The sequence below is a fragment of the Osmia lignaria genome, chromosome 11 (genome assembly GCF_051020975.1).
Source record: "Osmia lignaria lignaria isolate PbOS001 chromosome 11, iyOsmLign1, whole genome shotgun sequence".
NCBI lineage: Eukaryota > Metazoa > Arthropoda > Insecta > Hymenoptera > Megachilidae > Osmia > Osmia lignaria.
In genome coordinates, this window is record NC_135042.1 from 4,801,091 (window position 1) to 4,821,030 (window position 19,940).

The 19,940-nt window shown below is 36.2% G+C and overlaps 7 protein-coding genes across 8 annotated transcripts; 3 read left to right on the forward strand and 4 right to left on the reverse strand.

Moving 5' to 3' along the window:
* Nucleotides 1-44: 44 nt before the first annotated feature.
* LOC117603956 (uncharacterized) lies at nucleotides 45-9,435 on the reverse strand. The gene is made up of 10 exons (XM_076690999.1): nucleotides 9,300-9,435; nucleotides 9,011-9,181; nucleotides 8,819-8,900; nucleotides 8,620-8,752; nucleotides 8,112-8,280; nucleotides 1,747-1,893; nucleotides 1,458-1,628; nucleotides 1,243-1,324; nucleotides 1,044-1,176; nucleotides 45-682 (listed from the first exon to the last, which is right to left on the reverse strand). Exons 1-10 carry the CDS (start codon nucleotides 9,420-9,422, stop codon nucleotides 469-471), a joined length of 1,425 nt encoding a protein of 474 aa, XP_076547114.1. The 5' UTR covers nucleotides 9,423-9,435; the 3' UTR covers nucleotides 45-468.
* LOC143305858 (venom allergen 5-like) lies at nucleotides 2,651-4,579 on the reverse strand. Its single transcript, XM_076691089.1, has 5 exons — nucleotides 4,389-4,579; nucleotides 4,100-4,270; nucleotides 3,884-3,965; nucleotides 3,685-3,817; nucleotides 2,651-3,308 (listed from the first exon to the last, which is right to left on the reverse strand). The coding sequence occupies exons 1-5, from the start codon at nucleotides 4,509-4,511 to the stop codon at nucleotides 3,095-3,097; spliced, it is 723 nt and encodes a 240-aa protein (XP_076547204.1). The 5' UTR covers nucleotides 4,512-4,579; the 3' UTR covers nucleotides 2,651-3,094.
* On the reverse strand, nucleotides 5,341-7,232 carry LOC117604209 (venom allergen 5-like). Its single transcript, XM_034324075.2, has 5 exons — nucleotides 7,043-7,232; nucleotides 6,754-6,924; nucleotides 6,539-6,620; nucleotides 6,340-6,472; nucleotides 5,341-5,997 (listed from the first exon to the last, which is right to left on the reverse strand). Exons 1-5 carry the CDS (start codon nucleotides 7,163-7,165, stop codon nucleotides 5,763-5,765), a joined length of 744 nt encoding a protein of 247 aa, XP_034179966.2. The 5' UTR covers nucleotides 7,166-7,232; the 3' UTR covers nucleotides 5,341-5,762.
* Nucleotides 9,436-10,746: 1,311 nt separating the features above from the next.
* Nucleotides 10,747-11,484, reverse strand: LOC117604210 (uncharacterized). Its single transcript, XM_034324076.2, has one exon. The coding sequence runs from the start codon at nucleotides 11,482-11,484 to the stop codon at nucleotides 10,747-10,749; it is 738 nt and encodes a 245-aa protein (XP_034179967.1).
* LOC117604214 (uncharacterized) lies at nucleotides 11,284-13,394 on the forward strand. Of its 2 annotated transcripts, XM_034324081.2 has the most exons (3): nucleotides 11,284-11,423; nucleotides 11,994-12,202; nucleotides 12,303-13,394. In XM_034324081.2, exons 1-3 carry the CDS (start codon nucleotides 11,396-11,398, stop codon nucleotides 12,537-12,539), a joined length of 474 nt encoding a protein of 157 aa, XP_034179972.1. In that variant the 5' UTR covers nucleotides 11,284-11,395; the 3' UTR covers nucleotides 12,540-13,394. The 2 variants fall into 2 exon arrangements, with proteins under 2 accessions (XP_034179972.1, XP_034179970.1); XM_034324079.2 differs by lacking the exon at nucleotides 11,284-11,423 and having other exon boundaries at nucleotides 11,852-12,202; nucleotides 12,303-13,387.
* A 1,998-nt stretch (nucleotides 13,395-15,392) lies between these two features.
* LOC117604213 (uncharacterized) lies at nucleotides 15,393-16,587 on the forward strand. Its single transcript, XM_034324078.2, has 3 exons — nucleotides 15,393-15,586; nucleotides 15,651-15,950; nucleotides 16,009-16,587. The coding sequence occupies exons 1-3, from the start codon at nucleotides 15,507-15,509 to the stop codon at nucleotides 16,277-16,279; spliced, it is 651 nt and encodes a 216-aa protein (XP_034179969.2). The 5' UTR covers nucleotides 15,393-15,506; the 3' UTR covers nucleotides 16,280-16,587.
* Nucleotides 16,588-16,599: 12 nt separating this feature from the next.
* Nucleotides 16,600-19,699, forward strand: LOC117604208 (alpha-tocopherol transfer protein-like). The gene is made up of 7 exons (XM_034324072.2): nucleotides 16,600-16,718; nucleotides 18,085-18,229; nucleotides 18,356-18,515; nucleotides 18,600-18,780; nucleotides 18,849-19,034; nucleotides 19,102-19,207; nucleotides 19,281-19,699. The coding sequence occupies exons 2-7, from the start codon at nucleotides 18,091-18,093 to the stop codon at nucleotides 19,439-19,441; spliced, it is 933 nt and encodes a 310-aa protein (XP_034179963.2). The 5' UTR covers nucleotides 16,600-16,718; nucleotides 18,085-18,090; the 3' UTR covers nucleotides 19,442-19,699.
* Nucleotides 19,700-19,940: the final 241 nt, after the last annotated feature.

Here is a 19,940-nt window from a genome sequence, read left to right on the forward strand (position 1 = left end):
GTAACATATTAACAGCATAAATATATCTTATCAAGATGTTCTGTTTATTTTATTTATATTCAGAAATGAACTGAGTCAATTCTTTTAAATAAATTTTTTTACATAGTATACATAATAAAGAGTCGCCAGGAACCATTAAAGAATTCACAGGAAGTGCGTCGACTTCCCGATATATAGACACGCAGGTCTTTCGATCGGGATGAATATCGACATTCGTTGATACATTCACAATGAAAGAGACTGGTGGAGTCGTCTTCGCAAATTCCGTTGCAACAAACGTATGAGGGGCAAAATATTTAGTACAGGAAGAAAGAATCCATGTTTGAGAAGGAAACAGGGCTGATTCCAAAAGGATTTTAGACGTGAATAGGAAAATGTTAATAATCATTCCTAGAGAATGATATTGGCAATTAAAAATGGAAAAGTTATCCGGTAATCTTATGAAGCTATACGTTTGTTCTCATGTTATTAGTTCATATCAATTGAGACATTGTTTTTCAAATTATTCCGTTGGATATCGATCTCGTACACTGGTTCGTTGAAAATATTACCCTTTGTACCATAATTGCATACCACCCAGTAGTTCTTCCATTCGTCTGGTTGATATGATATTCTACCACAACCAACTCTATTCGTCTTCGCCCAAACTAATTGAATGTAATTATCCACACCACTGTTATTTCTGTAATTAACAAACAAATTAGTTTTCATTTAATGTAAACACTTTTGTAACGGGTGATAACCGGCAAAACGTTTAGCTGGATGCCGCATATAATATCCAAAAATCTATTCTGGAGTACGGAAAGGTTTTGCTGTTCTAGGTATGTGAATATAAGTATTACTTACAACTGTGATGTTTATAGTTATTTATTGTTTAAAAATTTTATAAATCGTATGTTAAGAGTGCTTATAGAAACGTCGGAATACATTGTTTGTACTCAGGTAAAGCATTCGAGGACTATGTTGCATGTATTCAGTTAAAGAGTTTGAAATGACTACGTCTCCGGTTACCAAAGCGTAAAGAAAGAATGGCAAAGACTTACGTGAGTCGGGGTACTTGATTGCGGTCCATATTTTCCACCTCAGAGTACCAGAATTCTACCACCTCTGATGGTTGTGTAGTCAAATTTCCAGTAGTCCATATCCACAACGCGTTTTGCCCAACAGGGAATCTGTCTACAGCAAAATCGTTAATAAATTATAAATACAATTCTGGGAGGCCACAATTTAACTGTGTCTTACCAACGTGTCTGCATCCATCGTAAGAGAAAATGCACTGGATTGCCCATCTCTGAGCTATTTCCGCCAATTCGTTGTCCCAAACCTGAATAAATATTTAAAAATAAATATAGATAGCTAAACGTTTAGGGTGATATGTAGTATGGCACACTATAATTAAAATTATTCAGAATAATGATGTTTGCTAATCAACAAAGCAATCAATGTGTTAATCGTACCAATATTTGCATATTCGCTGCCGGTGGTTGTGGTCCCGGATTTCCTCTTTTTTCAAAACCGTTAGCCACGAATGATCTACGCCTGTTGTGTGCTTCAAGTATTTCACTTCGCTCTTCCTCTGTGAATCCCAGAGCTAATAATTTGCCACAAGCTGCTGCTGGTCTCGAAGTCTGAAACAGCATCAAATACTTTTGTTAGCAAAAGTGTTCTGGTAAAATTGCAAGAATATTGTACAAAATGCGAGGGACTTAAAACACTTCGTTTCCAGATTTATTTAGTTATACTGACCGGATACTTGCACATAGTGTGTTGGTGTCCACTATTCTGGCAGTCGTCATTGCTACAATCGATAGCCGAACTTGTAATTATTGCAAATGCAATCACAATAACGATACCCAGAAATTTCTTCATAATTGAATATCGTTTGCCACTGTACTATTGCCACTCACAATTGTTGCTGTTAATATGAAGGTACGAGCGTGCTCGCCGATATATACCTATTGCCTTATCAGTTTAGCCACAAAACCAGTTAATTTCTTAGCATTATAATCTGTTTTATCTTTTTCATCTCTTTTATCAATCCATCTTCATATCTTATATTTAGATCAGTTCTGTTGTATGAAGTACTTTGTTTCTTTTAATTTCCACTTGAAATAATTGTTTTGAATGACTACACATTTGAATTATTTTTGTTTTTTAACTATTCTTTTAATCATAGACTCCAAATCTTTGAACTAATGAATTGTTTGTAAATCTATGTAATTTTCTATTATCTCAGTAATTTTTAATATTGTAAAGCAAAATAGCCTCGTCTACTATCATGCTTTTTCCCTCTGATAAAAATAGTCTGGAAAAAATACTGAATAGAACCGTTCATACTCTCACCTGATCTTGACATTTAATCGTCAGAATTTAATCGCTTTGGAAGCTTTTGGAGATCTTAATCGCTTTCCATTTCCATATTATGTTTACGAAATTCATTAATCAAGCTCCAAAGATTATAACAATAAGCAAAAAGATTGATAATTGTGACAAACCTCAAGCCATTTCTTATCAAATCACATTAGACGCATTTTACTTCCAAGTGGACATTCAAATCTATTGGATAATCGAAAAAGAACATTGAAGTTGTGGTTCGATCACCAAGACCTCCTACTTCGCCATCGACGTGATAACAAATTAACATCATAAATATATCTTATCAAGATGTTGTTTATTTTATCTATTTTCATAAATGAACTGGATCAATTCTTTTAAATAAATTTTTTTACATAGTATACATAATAAAGAGTCACCAGGAACCATTAAGCCTTCACAAGAAGTGCGTCGACTTCCTGATATATGGACACGCAGTTCTTTCCATCGGAATTAATATCGACATTCGTTGGTACATTCACAATGGAAGAGACTGGTCGAGTCGTCTTCGCAAATTCCGTTGCAACAAACGTATGAGGGGCAAAATATTTAGTACAGGAAGAAAGAATCCATGTTAAAGAAGCAAACAGGGCTAATTCCAAAAGGATTTTAGGCATGAATAGGAAAATATTAATAATCATTCCAAGAGAAGCATATTGGCAATTAAAAATTGAAAAGTTATCCGGTAATCTTATGAAGCGATACGTTTGTTCTCATGTTATTAGTTCATATCAATTGAGACATTGTTTTTCAAATTATTCCGTTGGATATCGATCTCGTACACTGGTTCGTTGAAAACATTAGCTGTGGGACCATAATTGCATACCATCCAGTAGATCTTCCATTCGTCTGGTTGATATATTATTTTACCACAACCAACTCTATTTGTCTTCGCCCAAACTAATTGAATGTAATCATTCACGCCTTGGTTATTTCTATAATTAACAAACAAATTGGTTTTCATTTAATGTAAACACTTTTGCAATGGGTGATGACCGGCAAAACGTTTAGCTGAATACCGCATATAATTTCCAAAAATCTATTTTTGAGTACGGAAAGGTTTTGCTGTTTGTAGGTATGTAAATATAAGTATTGCTTACCAATGTGATGCTTATAGTTATTTATTGTTTAAAATTTGTAAAAATCGTATGTTAAGAATGCTTATTGAAACGTCGGAATACATTGTTCGTACTCGGGTAAAGCATTCGAAATGACGTAGGACTACGTTGCATATATATTCAGCTAAAGAGTTTGAAATGACTACGTCTCCGGTTACCAAAGCGTAAAGTAATCAAAATGGCAAAGACTTACGTGAGTCGGGGTACTTGATTGCGGTCCATATTGTTTACCTGATTGTACCAGTAGTCTATTATGTCTGATGGTTTTGTAGTCACAGTTCCAGTAGTCGTCATCCCAACTGCGGCTTGCCCAACACTGAATCTATCTACAGAAAACTCATTAATAAATTATAAACAAAATTCTGGAAGGGCACAATTTAACTGTGTCTTACCAACGTGTGGGCACCTATCGGCAGCAATTTGGCACTGGATTGCCCATCTCTGAGCTATTTCCGCCAATTCGTTGTCCCAAACCTGAATAAATATTTAAAAATAAATATAGATAGTTAACACGTTTAGGGTGATATGTAGTATAGCACACTATAATTAAAATTATTCAGAATAATGACGCTTACTAATTAACAAAGCAATCAATGTGTTAATCGTACCAATACTTGCATATTCGATGCCGGTGGTTGTGGTCCCGGATTTCCTCTTTTTTCAAAACCGTTAGCCACGAATGATCTATGCATGTTATGTGCCTCAAGTATTTCCCTTCGCTCTTCCTCTGTGAATCCCAGACCTAATAATTTGCCACAAGCTGCTGCTGGTCTCGAAGTCTGAAACAGCATCAAATACTTTTGTTAGCAAAAGTGTTCTGGTAAAATTGCAAGAATATTGTACAAAATGCGAGGGACTTAAAACACTTCGTTTCCAGATTTATTTAGTTATACTGACCGGATACTTGCACATAGTGTGTTGTTGTCCACTTTTCTGGCAGTCATCATTGCTACAATCTATAGCCGAACTTGTAATTACTGCAAATGCAATCACAATAACGATACCCAGAAATTTCTTCATAATTGAATATCGTTTGCCACTGTACTATTGCCACTCGCAATTGTTGCTGTGAATATGAAGGTACGAGCGTGCTCGCCGATATATACCTATTGCCTTATCAGTTTAGCCACAAAACCAGTTAATTTCTTAGCATTATAATCTGTTTTATCTTTTTCATCTCTTTTATCAATCCATCTTCATATCTTATATTTAGATGAGTTCTGTTGTATGAAGTACTTTGTTTCTATTAATTTCCGCTTGAAATAATTGTTTTGAATGACTACACATTTGAATTATTTTTGTTTTTTAACTATTCTTTTAATCATAGACTCCAAATCTTTGAACTAATCGATTTGTTTGTAAATCTATGTAATTTTCTATTATCTCAGTAATTTTTAATATTGTAAAGCAAATTTGTTTGCAAGGTGACCAAATTATTGTGATATATTGAAAGTGTGCGATAGCCTCGTCTACTATCATGCTTTTTCCCTCTGATAAAAATAGTCTGGAAAAAATACTGAATAGAACCGTTCATACTCTCACCTGATCTTGATATTTAATCGTCAGAATTTATTCGCTTTGGAAGCTTTTGGAGATCTAAATCGCGTTCCATTTCCATATTATGTTTTCGAAATTCAATAATCAAGCTCCAAAGTTTATAATAATCAGCAAAAAGATTGATAATCGTGACAAACCTCAAGCCATTTCTTATCAAATAACATGAAACACATTTTACTTCCAAGTGGACATTCAAATCTATTGGATAATCGAAAAAGAACATTGAAGTTGTGGTTCGATCACAAAGACCTCCTACTTCGCCATCGACGTGATAACAAATTAACATCATAAATATATCTTATCAAGATGTTGTTTATTTTATCTATTTTCATAAATGAACTGGATCAATTCTTTTAAATAAATTTTTTTACATAGTATACATAATAAAGAGTCACCAGGAACCATTAAGCCTTCACAAGAAGTGCGTCGACTTCCTGATATATGGACACGCAGTTCTTTCCATCGGAATTAATATCGACATTCGTTGGTACATTCACAATGGAAGAGACTGGTGGAGTCGTCTTCGCAAATGACGTTACAACAAACGTATGAGGGGTAAAATATTTAGTAGAGGAAGAAACAAACTCTGTTGAAGAAGCAAATAGGGCAGATCCCAAAAAGATTTTAGGTGTGAATAGGAAAATATTAATAATCATTCCAAGGGATGGCTATTGAGAACTAAAAATTGAAAAATTATCCTGTAATCTTATGAAGCTATCGTTTGTTCTCATTTTCTTCGTTTATATCAATTGAGACATTGTTTCTCAAATTAATCCGTTGGAAATCGATCTGGTACACTGGTTCGTTGAAAACATTAGCTGTTGGACCATAATTGCATACCATCCAGTAGATCTTCCATTCGTCTGGTTGATATATTACTTTACCACAACCAACTCTATTCGTCTTCGCCCAAACTAATTGAATGTAATCATTCACGCCTTGGTTATTTCTATAATTAACAAACAAATTGGTTTTCATTTAATGTAAACACTTTTGCAACGGGTGATGACCGGCAAAACGTTTAGCTGAATACCGCATATAATTTCAAAAAATCTATTTTTGAGTACGGAAAGGTTTTGCTGTTTGTAGGTATGTGAATATAAGTATTACTTACCAATGTGATGCTTATGGTTATTTGTTGTTTAAAATTTGAAAAAATCGTATATTAAGAGTGCTTATCGAAACGTCGTAAAGCATTCGAAATGATGTATGACTACGTTGCAGGTATATTCAGCTAAAGAGTTTGAAATGACTACCAAAGCGTAAAGTAATAAAAATGGCAAAGACTTACGTGAGTCGGGGTACTTGATTGCGGTCCATATTGTTTACCTGATTGTACCAGTAGTCTATTATGTCTGATGGTTTTGTAGTCACAGTTCCAGTAGTCTTCATCCCAACTGCGGCTTGCCCGACACGGAATCTGTCTACAGAAAAGTCATTAATAAATTATAAACAAAATTCTGGAAGGCCGCAATTTAACTGTGTCTTACCAACATGTGGGCACCTATCGGCAGCAATTTGGCACTGGATTGCCCATCTCTGAGCTACTTTCGCCAGTTCCTTGTCCCAAACCTGAATAAATATTTAAAAATAAATATAGATAGCTAAACGTTTAGGGTGATATGTAGTATAGCACACTATAATTAAAATTATTCAGAATAATGATGTTTGCTAATCAACAAAGCAATCAATGTGTTAATCGTACCAATATTTGCATATTCGATGCCGGTGGTTGTGGTCCTGGATTTCCTCTTTTTTCAAAACCGTTAGCCACGAATGATCTATGCATGTTGTGTGCCTCAAGTATTTCCCTTCGCTCTTCCTCTGTGAATCCCTGAGCTAATACTTTGCCACAGGCTGCCGCTGGTTTCGAAGTCTGCAACAGCATCAAATACTTTTGTTAGCAAAAATGTTCTGGTAAATTTGCAACAATATTGTACAAAATGCGAAGGACTTAAAACACTTCGTTTCCAAATATATGTGGTTATACTGACCGGATATTTGCACATAGTTTGCTGTGTTCCACTTTCCCGGCATTTATCATTCTTGCAGTTGATAGCCGAACTTGTAATTACTGCAAAAGCAATCACAATAACGATACTCAGAAATTTCTTCATAATTGATTCTTTGTTTGCCACCGTACTACTGCCACCCACAACTATCGGTATGCATATGAGAATACGGCAAACGTGCTCGCCTATATATACCTATTGCCTTATAAGCATAGTCACAAAACTACATATGATAGAGATACAAATTTGGTACCGTTGGAAAGGTCTTGATGAGAAATGCTGAAAATCGTTGAGTTTGTGTTTCTAGATGGTCAGGGTCAAAAGATATTGAGATTTTACCACTTTTCGTAGAGATACATGTGAAAACAAGGTGCAACAGCTTGCACGTCATATGCACGCATAAACTCCTTGGGTTCCTAAATAGTTGACATTGGTACGTAGTTTTAATAGTAAACAAGGTGAGATTAACAAAGACACAGCTGTCTAGGAACCCACGGAGTTCATTCGTGCACCTGGTTGATCCGACCTTGTTTAATTGTTCTTTTAATTAACCGACTTAGAAAAAAGAGGAGGAGGTTACTTAATTCGATCAGTATATTTTCAGAAATGAACTGCGTCAATTTTTTTACATAATATACCTAATGAAGGGTCGTCAGCTGCCATTAAGCCTTCACCCGTAGTGGGTCGACTTCCTGATATATGGACACGCAGGTCTTTCGATCGGGATGAATATCGATATTCGTCGATACGTTCACAATGGAAAAGGCTGATGGAATCGTCTTCGCAAATGACGTTCTAACAAACGTATCAGGGGCAAGATATTTTGTGCAGGAAGAAAGGAACGTTGTTGAAGAAGGTAACAGGGCTGGTCCCAAAAGTATTTTAGGTGTGAATAGGAAAATATTAATAAACATTGCAAGGGAAAAGTATTGGTAATTAAAAATTGATAAGCTGTCGTGTAATCTTACGGAGCTACATTATTTTCTCCTTTTATTAGTTTATAATAATCGAGACATTGCGATTAATCGAGGAACAGTAACTGTTCCTGTTATTTCCTGATTTGGTATATTGGCTCGTTTATATAATTACCACCTGGACCGTAATTACATACCACATAGTACTTCTTCCATTGGTCTGCTTGATGTACTATTTTACCACAACCAAGTCTATTCGACTTGGCCCAGACTAATTGAGTGTAATGACCCACACCGTTGATGTTTCTGTTTGTAATCAACAGACAAAATTAGTTTTCTTTTAATATAAACCCTTTCGTGTCGGGCGATGGCCGGCATAACGTTTAGTTGAATATCGCGTATAATTTCCAAAAATCTGTAATTGAGCACGGCAAGGTTCTGCTGTTTGTTGGAATGTGAATATAAATATTACTTATCAGTGTGATGCTTATAGTCATTTGTAGTTTAAAATTTAAAAAAATCAAATATGAAAAACGCTTATTGAAACGTAGGACTATGTTGCACGTATTCAGTCAAAGACTTTCAAATGACGTAGAACTACGTCTCCAGTCACAAAAGTGTAAAGAAAAAATGACAAAGACTTACGTGAGTCGGGATACTTGATTGCGATCCATGTCTTTTACTTCATTGTACCACATGTCCACTATTTCTGATGGTGTCGTAGCCACAGTTCCAGTAGTCATTGTTATAGCCGCGTTTTGCCCGACATAATATCTATCTGTAATAAAATCATTAATAAATTGTAAAAAAAATTCTGGAAGGCTACAATTTAATTGTGTCTTACCAACGTTTCTGCATGAATCGTGTCCGAAATTGCACTGATTTGCCCATCTCTGAGCTATTTCCGCTATTTCATTGTCCCAACTCTGAACAAATATTTAACAATAAATATAGTTAGTTACAACGTTGAGAGCGATATGTAGTATAGCGCACTATAATTAAAAATATTTTTTTTTTTTAAATTTGTTAATCGTACCATCGTTTGCATATTTGATGCCGGTGGTTGTGGCCCGGGCTTTCCTCTCTTTTCTAAACCCTGAGCCACGAATGATCTACGCTGGTTATGTGCATTAACTATTTGCCTTTTCTCATCGTCTGTGAAACCCACGGATATTACTCTTCCACAGGCTGCTGCTGGATTCGAACTCTGAATCAGCAAAAGATATTTTTGTTAGCAACAACGTTCTTGTAAAATCGTAAAATCATTCTACAAAATGTGAGGGACTTAAAACACTTCGTTTCCAGATTTATTTGTTTATACTGACCGGATATTTGCACATGGTGTGCTGTGTTCCACTTTCCCGGCATTTATCATTGTTGCAGTTGATAGCCGAACTTGTAATTACTGCAAGTGCAATCACAATAACGATACCCAGAAATCTCTTCATAATTGAATTCTTTTTTGCCACTGTATTATTGCCACCTACAACTGTCGGTATGCATATGAGAATACGGAGAACGAGCTCGGTGATATTTACCTGTTGCCTTATCAGTTTAGTCATAAAATCAGTGAATTTCTTAGTATAACAATTTTCCTTATCACATTTTTCCTCCCACCCTTTCTTCCTAAGCTTCAAGCATTTTTTACTACAACTTGAACGCATTCTCTTGTATTGAAACAGCTGGGTTTTTAAAAGAAACAATTGTTTCTTTTAATTTCTTTTTAATTTGAGAGAATTATTTTGAATCACTACACATTTTAATTATCGTCTGTTTTTAATTTTTCTTTAAATCATAGACTCCTAATCTTTGAGTTAAGCAATTTCTTTGTAAATTTATGTAATTATGTATTACCTTGGTAAATTTAAATATTGCAAAACAAACTCCTTTACAAAATGACCAAATTATCAAGATATATTCAAGGCGAGGGATAATTATATTTACCAGCATGTTTTTTCCTCGTGATAAAAATAGTTCTTTAACGACGTCAAAGTTACGCACTTTACTGAAATATCTTATTGTACTTCTTTTGACCCTTGACTTCAAAAAATGGGGCTACGGTAGGCGGGTGGCTACTCCTGGAAAAGGATCTTGGAAAAAATACTGAATAGATCCATTCATACTCTCACCTGACCCTGGAATTTAGTCGTGGGGATGGTTTTGGAAACTTTTGGAGATCTTAATCGCTCTTCTTTTCCTAGTTATTGCGTTCAAAATTCATTGATCAAATTCCAAAGTTCATAACGATATACGTATCATGATTTTTATATCGATAGAAGTGTTTGAAGGTCGATAGGATTATTCGATATCTACTTTAGTAAGAAATAAATCCATGGTAAAGGCGTCTATGCCCAGAAAAGGGGCGCGTTCGACACCTGTTGTGTTGTTAAATCTTCTACGGGATATCTCCTACAGGATATACCTGCTGCGAGGCAAATCGGTTGAATGAAAGTAATCTTGCTAGGTCGAATTGAAAATGACTCCTGAATTTTCAAATTTACAGCTCCATATAGAGAACCTTCTTATTACTATTTAGTAGTTGAAGACAATATCAAAATAAGCTTCACAATTAACCCTATAAATATTGAACATGTTTAATATTTAATTTATCTTTTATTTAGAGCTCCAAAAGCTTTAGTTAAATCTTATCACTGCTGTTGACCTAATAATTGAAGATCTTTTATTTTAATCTTTCAGGAATTATGTTTATTAATTGAAAGTAACTGTTATCATACAAATGAAATGTCGATTTTATTTTCAAGAACGATTCATTTACTGTCGCTTTCCCTTTCTACTTTGACTCGAAACCTCTTTTTTTTTTCTTTCTTCTTCGACATCTTTCTTCAACGTCGCAGCACCAGATTGTGGTGGTTTGATTTGTTGACTGTACTCCAATCGTTTCTTCGTGGACCAAGGACGAGGAGTTTTAAATTCCAGATCGATATTGAACTTCTTATCACCTGCGCTGCTCTTCCTCTTCAACTTCAACAAGAATATATTCGGATTCTCTGCGAGATCAATCGTCTTCCTCAACTTAAAACCCTCATCTCCGTGATGGTACTGAAAATCTGTTGATTTGCGATCTTGTTCTCGAGATCGAGGATACAGCATTACAGTTCTATTTCCTGAATTTTGAACTTGACTTTCTTCTGTTTCGACCCGTCTACTAGGAAGAGGATCCTCGACGCAGTCACACGGAGGATCGTATTCCACTCTACCAGGTTCTGTTTGTGTTCTAATTACCACTCTATTGTTATTAATAATAGCTTCGATCTCTTTATAGGGCAACCCTTTCTCAACAATCTCCGAACGAATCTTGCTGGATCTCTGATACTTTGTCTCTGAAGGTTTTACAGGACAACATGTCGAAGGGTCGACGATTATTGGATCTGGTGGGGGACATTTTTTAGGGGCTGACTTGATGGAGACCTTTTTGGAGGCGCAACAAGGTGAACAAGGAGGTTTTTCTTTCTTTGGTGGACATCCACATTTGTTTGTTGCCAGGATCATTCTTACTGTCGTTCATCTTGATAAAATAAAAAGAGACGTGAGATTAATTTTGGCAAGGATACGATGGTGTCATCAACTGCAATATAAATATCTTACCTTTTTTTACGGTTAACATGATGAAGTTATGGAAATTTATCTGATGGTTGTAAAAGTGCCATGATGGTAAGGTTGATTTTACGATGTGAAGATATCTGATTTCTTGAATACCATGAATGACGGCAGAAAGCAATCGATTTCAGATCCATCAGTGTCCTCCAGTGCACTCCGTTAACCCATATTCTTCTTTAAACATGCATTAACAAATTCTCATTTCTAAATTGCAAGTGTTGTATTACTTCTCTGATAATCATAATTAACATTGATCACCATGTACTCCTGTCCTCCTATGCCATCTGCACCCTGTCCTCCACCATGTCCACCTCCTCAGCCATCGTCTGGGGATTCTTCATCAAAATATTACCGAGAAATTGGAACAGCCATGATTGGTAACCAACTGATAATTCGTATAGAAAGAGACAAGTCGAAATCGAAGAGAAATCGAGACTGGGATCCTCCTTGCGATTGTGATATGATTGAGATCCAGAGACCAACGAATAAGGAAGGACCAAAGATACTGAAAGGCGGCAATAACAATAGAATCGTGTTTCGTATACAATCCAAGTCACAAATATCGAAAAAAACTGATAACGATGACAAGGCTCAAGCCATTACTTACGAGGTAACATTAGATAACTTTTATTAGACACTTTTGTAAAATTATGACTTTTCGTGTTTTGCTATGTTTTTAATCATTTTCTTCAATATTCCTGTTTAATTAGATGGGTCGGTGCAGTGGTGGTCCCAACACTAATGATCAGTGTAGAACCTTCACTATTTATCCTGTGATGAATAGTTCAACAGACGCGCAGGAAGTACATACAGATCGTGTTACTGAAGGAAATGAAAATGTGTTCATGTTGAAAGTGAAGAAGAAGACAGATTCCATCGAGGAGCCGAAGAACAACATCGAAGTAGAGGTTCGAACACCGATACCTCCAACTCCGCCATCAACGTGACCAGGAAAACTTATCAGTAAAATGATTTACATTTACCATTTTTGTAAAATTATGACTTTTTATGTCATAATTCGATCGAGGAGCCGAAGAAGAACTTCGATGCTGAGATTTGAACACCAAGATTTGCAACTTCGCTATCAATGTGACCAGGATCAACGCAATCTGGAATATTTATCAGTAGAATCTACATCTTTAAAAGAAAATCAGAAGAAAGAAAATGAAATTGATTAAAAACAAATATAATCTCTTTCCATTATCATTAAATCTTTAAGGCAACATATTAACGTCGTAAATATATCGTATCAAGGTGTTTTGTTTATTTCATTTATTTTCAGAAATGAACTGGGTCAGTTTTTTAAAAAAAATATATCGCCAGGAAGCATTCTTTATCAAGGTTCTTTATCATTGCATAGCATTCAGATTTTCTGGTAGCACTGCTCAATGAATTACCAGAAGCGAAATTCTTGAATGAAGTATTCAAGACGAGAACGAGTTGTACACTAGTCAGCAGGCTGTTTGCTCATTCGTCCTCTAGACCAGCCATGGAGAATCGCTTCGTTCCGGCCGGATGAGCTGTCTTCAAGTTCTTCCTCTCCTTTCTAGCCGCATGGTCCAATCACTGAAGAAACCTGCTGTTTCTCAATGAAGAAAACGAGGGAACTTCGAAACGATTGATGACGCGATTCTCCTGAGGATTCTATTCTCTCCATTCAAGAAATCCTTGTAATTGCCACTAACTCCTCTGTCGTTTGTAACTTAGTCTAGAAATGATCATTCATGACTTCCATTGAAAAACTTTCACAGAATTCTGAAGAATAATCTTCTAACACGGTCGCTGAGGAGATTTAAAATTTCAATTTCTAGAAGATTTAAGTGAATAAATTAATATACTACATACCTGCACCGTCGAGGATAAATTCCAGTAACGCCCATAATCGTTCACTATTGAGGATTACAACTTTTCATCGAGCCAACTCGGAACATCGAAAATTTCTAAATATATCGATGACAGTTCGTGAAATTCACTCAACTCTTTTGTCTGTTCAGCTCCGAATTTTTTTCTTAGTTCTCTGACATAAAAAATGGGGCTTCAGTGGGCGGGTGGTCATTCCCGATGCTTTGAAAAAAGTACTGAATGGTTCGATCTTCTTCAGGCCCATTCAGACACGCACCTGACTGCTGACTTTGGTCGTGAGAATCGCTTCAGAGATTTTTCCAAACCTAATTGACGTCCTGCTCTTTGGAAGATGAAAAAATCAGAACGGAAGGTTCTTCTTTTCCTTTTTCTACAAAGAAAAGACTACGTTCATTTGTTTCTTAAAAATTGGAGTCCCTTGTGTCCTTATTAATAAGCTTTACAAGTAATTATGTATAGAATTAGGAGGAACAAATTGAAAAGTCGATGGTCTACCGTTAGGTGGCTTCTTAGGGAGGATATTTACTTTGAAATTGATCAATGGTTAAGTGTTAAGGCAGCCACGCCCAGAAAAGGGCGCGATGGACACCTGTCGTGTCCTATGGGATATACCTGTTCCTAAACAAACTACTTCAATGCAACATTCTGATGCTTTTCAATCGGATTCCAGAAGACTTTTGAAGCTATTTGTCACGAATAATTATTTAATTTCATAAATTTTATATTATATTATAAAGTTTGACAGAGACTGAATTATGAAGAAGAAGAAGAAATGAAAAGAAAAGTCATGGGGATACAGAAGTTCATAAAGGTGTCGTTCGAGTTGTGTGGTCTTGTTCAACAAAGAGGGTGACCAATAAATTAGATGATCCACGAGGAAGACAGGCTCTCGATCTAGGAGAAATAGTCGTGGCACTTATTATCACGACCGTAGGTGGAAAACCAGTCGCCTTTTCCAAGCGGGAGCTGTCTCGTAAAGAAAAAGTCTGCGGTCACTACTGAATAGAACGACAAGTGACCAGGATATTATACGTGGGACGAATCTCTTCAGAAGATAGAAAAGAATCTTTAAACGTTGAAGATGCGTTTTTCAGATGAAAGAGTGGCGATAATTCATGAGTTTCGATTCTAGACCCAAACATTTTCGCACGCTTCTATCCTTAACAACTATAGAGTATGGTAAAAAATAGAGTAATAAAGAAAATTTCTACATTTATAAACGTTCAGTCGTTCACTTTTATCGGAGGGTGTAAACCATGCATGAATGAAAATTCGCACATTCAATTTCCACATTCATCCTTCGTTCATTAATAAAATTAATCGTCGAAGCGTTTAGGGAGAAACGAAATAAATTCGCAGCAAAACAGAGAGCAGGTAGAAAGAACGTGCGACTTCGCCAGGGGTGGTCTACGTTTGCTTCATTGTCCCGAAAACCACCGCAACTGAAAACGCGGTGACACATTCACGGGACGTAATATCATCGTTATATCACACAGATGCGTCGAGATTTCCTTTTTATATTGTGGTCACGTAGCTTTTGTGCTATCTTTCTGTCTTTCCTAAAGGGAGAACCCCTGGAGAGAGAAGGTATACGTCTCTGCGGGGTTGTTTAACCGACTTGCTTCCCCTGTCGACAGCTATGGTGATCTGTACACGTTTTCGCTCGCATGCTTCTTCCTGTTTCCCTTCTGACACCACTGTTACCTGCAAAATATGCAACCATTATGAATAGGGAAAGGACGTTTGGGATCTGGGACAAATTGCTGTGATCCTTTTGAGATAATATTTGCCTGTGGTTCGTTAGGGTAGCCGGTATCGATCATGGGGTACCATGGTGTGCAGCTATGTTAGAATGTCTAACGTAAGATTTTCATGGAATATAGAAAAGATTTCTAGAAAAATTAGAATGATTTTTAATTGGTTCGACCGATTCGTCATTTATTTCACGAGCGCAGACGCGTCGTCGTCGATGAATATCGTTTGACAGACCATGAATCCAAATTCATGATTTCGACATCGTTACCGTCATTAGGAACATCGAAACGCTTATCATGCTCGAACCTCTAATCGTGCTAACAGTATTGAACTGTATCTTCATGTTCAGCTCAACAGTGACAACCTGCGCGTTATGGTAATCAATATTATCAAAATGATCTCAGCCTCGTTCTGTTCAGCACTGAATCGATACTCGACAGGTGGCAATATCGGAATCATCGATGTTGTTTCAAAAAGGATTCAATGAGACACGACTTGTCGAGGATGAAAACAACCTGTCCCGGAAGATCGTCGAAGAAAAATGGGAATGGGAGACAAGATAGTACAGTGAATGGAAGTGATAGACAAGATAGTATTGTGAATGGAAGTGATCGTAGATCTAGTTCCACTATTTATAGAGATAGTAAGAGCTCGAAGAGAAACTCGAAACAGAAATCAAAGTCGAACATGAAGTATCTGCTTCAGGAAAGGATATCCAGCGGTGAAGAAGTGTCTTCCATGTAAAAATTACAATGAAATAGTGTTAAGGCTTTATTTATTGATCTTTCCGAATTTTAGATATGGAAGTAGAGATCTCGAAGAGAAGACAAGAATGTCAGAGGCTTCTCAAACAGCCAATGAAGCAAGATCAGCTGTTGTGATGGAATACTCGACTGTCCAAAAGATTGTACAAATTTTAGACAACGACGTGAATTTATCTGCCACGAGGATGGCAATTAGAGAGATGAACCCTAAACACCATACTGATGAGAAGAAAGTTCAACAGATCCTTGAAGAAAAGTCTGAGCCTGAATCCGTAACTGTGTATGAAGCAGTGCTTGAAGAATAATTTGAATGAAAATTACAAACTGAATACGATGGATCTTTAGTAAAATATTAGGTTTACATTTTCAAGTACTAGATTTAAAAGGAGCACACTTTGTGTTAAAAATGAAATCTGTTTTTCTGTAATAATATTAATTTGCAATTTATAGTTACTGAGCGGTATAACCCTTTTCTAACAAAAATAAAAAATATTGAACGTATCTGGCAAGTTTTCTACTTGGATAACGCCATTACAGTGGTCTTCAGGTTCTCAATAGTGGGGAACAGTGTGTACTTAGACCACACCAAGAGAATCCTTTGCTCAGAGTTGATGTTGCAGTTTAACGTTGGCCTCCATGCGTTGCACACAACGTTTTTGGAAGAATTTTTTTATCCAAAAATCTAGACTTGTGATTTTTTTTTCTTTTGAAGTTCAGTGTTGAATCATCTGTCATCTAGAAGAGGTAAATGTATAATATAAAAATAAAAATACAACATATAATAAGAATACAATTTAATTACTATTAATTTTCAAGTTATATGAAAAATGTGAATTGATATTTTGGAAAAAAATTTGTTGTTCTCATTTAATAAACAATAACAAGATCATGTGAAATTAGCAGGTAAAGTCTATAGAAGGCCAAATCATCTTTGTATTTCATGATATAAACGATTAACATCTCTTTTTTGTAAGTGCAAATACTAAATGTTCAAGTTCAAACTCTCATTTCCTAGAGTTTTTAATTAAAACAAGTAGATGCTTAGAATTTCAAATTCCAACACGTTCCATCGATTCCCAATTAGAAACCTGTACAGTTTCCAGAATTAAGAGTACAAATATGGTAATTAAGTCATTGAACTTACTGCTATACTATTCATATTTAAAAAAAGACTTTTCATTTGGAGACAAAATACTATTAAAATATAAAACTTCTTAAAATTTTCTAATTTTCAGTAGAATCTACTTTCAATGTACGAGCGGTAGTTTTGAATACTAAACAAAGAAGACCAGGAAGATTTCGAATTGAATTTGTCAGTCGAAAAGGCACCTACGATTTCCATTGTTTACATTTATCACACTTTCTCCTTTCGAACGGCGATTTTCTCAATGTTCACACCGAATCTAATCAATTGCGATCACGTATAACACCGAATGATGTTCGGCCGAAAACAAGCTTTCTCCGATCGACATACAGAAAACGCCTGCACCCAGGATTCAACGGTGATGCAATACATAATCATCGTAGAATTCTGTTCACGTAGAATCTTCTTTTTCACCGTGGTGTTCGCTCTTTTACAAATGGAAAAAAATCGTTTCACCTTCGGGCTTCTGATGATTTACGCGTAAATGGTACTTGTCTAAGGTCACAGAACTGAATTCCGGAAGCACGACACCGATAAATCGTATGCATGGATGATTATGATTACAGATTAGCGCTCGATTATCTTAAAACTATGAATTTTCTATAATCTTCAATCTCAAGAACCTATAAAACTCTCGCAAAATTCTTGATCTTTTTAAAACTCTTGGAGGATATAAAAGGTTTTAGAAACGTTTAGAAGATAGAATTACAGACATAATATTACAAGAAAAATGGAAGAGATCTCGAATTTCGCACATCGTTGGCAGAGACAAGTTCCTCGAACGAAAAACGATGCGTAACTAGTGTCAATATTTGATATTATTTCCTTCGTTCGAGCATCGTATCTACGTTTGAAACTGATAATCTTCTGAGAAAGAAGAGTACCTACGCTCAGTTCTTTCGCAAGTGTTGCCAATGTTTCCAAGGATCTCAGTTCCGGTTAAAAAAAGGAAATTTACCTTTGCAGCGCAGAATGACACTGTTACCACCGACGGTCGAGCAACAGAAACGCATAAACGAGGAAGTTCCGACCGAGCCGGAAATGAGGAAACGCGATATCGCCGCGATACGCGGCTGGCTCGCGAAACAACCTCATCTGCCTAATCACATGGGTATAATTTTCTAAAATTCCTTTGTATATTAAGATTAAGAATACAATAGTTACTCTTAAACAAATGAATTCCTATAGAATTTCACGATTATTCTTCGGATGATCAAGCATGTCCGTTCGTTTTCAGATGACGTTAGGCTGGAGAGATTCCTCTTCGGTTGTAAAAACAGTTTGGAACGATGCAAATTGATTTTAGAAAGATACTTCAGCGTTCGTACAGCAATACCGGAGTTCTTCGCGATCCGTGATCCTTTTTCACAGGAGATCCAGGAATGTTGCGAAGCAATGTAATTAGCGTAACTTTTACCGTGTTTGACACCTCTAATACGCTTGTAGATTTTAAGGTATGGTTTCTTTTGATGTATCAACAGACATTACTTCGTTTTACCGTCGTTGACAAAGGATGGTCATCGTGTGAGCGTTTTACGACTGCGAAACACCGCGATAGAGAAGTTCTCTATTCAGGCCATCTCCAGAAGAATTCTTATGGTCTTAGATGCACGTTTGATGGAAGAACGGTGTCTGTCGAACATCATGGTCATCGATCTCCAAGTATCGATCTCTTGAAATTGAAATTCTACTTTTAATCGTACAGTTGTATTTACAAATGATCTCTTCAGGGATTCAGCGTGGTCCACTTCACGAAATGCAGTCCAACGCAGAGTATCGTGAGGAAATCGATGCTGGCGGTACAGGATAGCATGCCACTGCGTCTTCACAGAGTTCACTTCCTCCATGCACCTGCGTTTATAGAGAATATTCTTAACATATTTTACCCCTTGCTCAAGGAACGACTCGTTCAAAAGGTACTTATATTTAGTTCTTCAAACTGAATTTTTTTATTCAATTTCATGGTCTATCATTATTTTTAAGTTTCGCGTCCATACTGGTGGTGGAGAGGAGTTGTATCCTTACATGGACAAAGAGATCCTGCCAAACGAATGGGGTGGTCATGCAGGCACCTTTGATCAGCTGAATGGTTTCTTCTTACACCCTTTACACGAAATTAAACCTCTGTTGCATAGTGTCTAATTCATAAATATTATTTTCAGACGCATGGAAGAAGAAAATTGAGAAGAACAGAGATTGGTTCCTTCGTGAAGAGAAGATCAGTCGAACAAACGAAAACGCGAGACTTCCTAAATCTAAATCAAGGCTGCTGATTGAACTGGAAGGATTGCAAGGTTCCTTCAGACAATTAAACATCGATTAAATAAATAGAGAATTCTTATTAAATAAGAATCTTCTGTTTTTTTCTCTGGGATATAAATGTACAATTATCTTGGATCTTTCTAACTTTGCGATAACCGACAACATTTTGCGAAGTCCGCCCCTAGATAGCGCCACGGAACAGTTCCAAATCCACAGGCAAGCATCATCCAGGGTAATTTCGCTGAATGAAAGCTACAATTATCTAATCTAACGATCTAACGCGTCGCATCAAAGCTGTTCCATATTGTAATATTTTGTAGAAAGTACAATAAATGTTTGTGTAACTCTAATCCATTATATTGTTTGATGTTGTTAAAGATATTCTAACATATTTTTCCAATTGCAATGTATTGTCCTATATTGTCCTTATTGCCCTTATATCGTCCTATAATAATTTTTGTTAATTACTATTGATAATCAAACATTTCAATTGTAACCGTTAATCACAATTAATAATCGCCAACACTGTACCTCAGTCCAGACTGATTGCGAGTTAAAGC

Excerpts from the sequence above, each read along its gene's own strand:
- LOC117604213 (XM_034324078.2), top strand. The coding sequence starts at position 15,507 with ATGCTCGAACCTCTAATCGTGCTAACAGTATTGAACTGTATCTTCATG. Across the intron at positions 15,587-15,650 it reads GTGACAACCTGCGCGTTATG|GTGGCAATATCGGAATCATC; the intron begins GTAATCAATATT and ends GATACTCGACAG. Across the intron at positions 15,951-16,008 it reads GGTGAAGAAGTGTCTTCCAT|ATATGGAAGTAGAGATCTCG; the intron begins GTAAAAATTACA and ends TCCGAATTTTAG.
- LOC143305858 (XM_076691089.1), bottom strand. The coding sequence starts at position 4,511 with ATGAAGAAATTTCTGGGTATCGTTATTGTGATTGCATTTGCAGTAATT. Across the intron at positions 3,966-4,099 it reads CATCGAATATGCAAGTATTG|GTTTGGGACAACGAATTGGC; the intron begins GTACGATTAACA and ends ATATTTATTCAG. Across the intron at positions 3,309-3,684 it reads AATCAAGTACCCCGACTCAC|AAATAACCAAGGCGTGAATG; the intron begins GTAAGTCTTTGC and ends TGTTAATTATAG.
- LOC117604209 (XM_034324075.2), bottom strand. The coding sequence starts at position 7,165 with ATGAAGAAATTTCTGAGTATCGTTATTGTGATTGCTTTTGCAGTAATT. Across the intron at positions 6,473-6,538 it reads CGATAGGTGCCCACATGTTG|ACAGATTCCGTGTCGGGCAA; the intron begins GTAAGACACAGT and ends ACTTTTCTGTAG. Across the intron at positions 5,998-6,339 it reads AATCAAGTACCCCGACTCAC|AAATAACCAAGGCGTGAATG; the intron begins GTAAGTCTTTGC and ends TGTTAATTATAG.
- LOC117604208 (XM_034324072.2), top strand. The coding sequence starts at position 18,091 with ATGACACTGTTACCACCGACGGTCGAGCAACAGAAACGCATAAACGAG. Across the intron at positions 18,516-18,599 it reads CAGGAATGTTGCGAAGCAAT|ACATTACTTCGTTTTACCGT; the intron begins GTAATTAGCGTA and ends ATGTATCAACAG. Across the intron at positions 19,035-19,101 it reads AGGAACGACTCGTTCAAAAG|TTTCGCGTCCATACTGGTGG; the intron begins GTACTTATATTT and ends ATTATTTTTAAG.
- LOC117604210 (XM_034324076.2), bottom strand. The coding sequence starts at position 11,484 with ATGATCCTGGCAACAAACAAATGTGGATGTCCACCAAAGAAAGAAAAA.
- LOC117603956 (XM_076690999.1), bottom strand. The coding sequence starts at position 9,422 with ATGAAGAGATTTCTGGGTATCGTTATTGTGATTGCACTTGCAGTAATT. Across the intron at positions 8,281-8,619 it reads AATCAAGTATCCCGACTCAC|AAACATCAACGGTGTGGGTC; the intron begins GTAAGTCTTTGT and ends GATTACAAACAG. Across the intron at positions 1,177-1,242 it reads CGATGGATGCAGACACGTTG|ACAGATTCCCTGTTGGGCAA; the intron begins GTAAGACACAGT and ends ATTTTGCTGTAG.
- LOC117604214 (XM_034324079.2), top strand. The coding sequence starts at position 11,852 with ATGTACTCCTGTCCTCCTATGCCATCTGCACCCTGTCCTCCACCATGT. Across the intron at positions 12,203-12,302 it reads CTCAAGCCATTACTTACGAG|ATGGGTCGGTGCAGTGGTGG; the intron begins GTAACATTAGAT and ends CTGTTTAATTAG.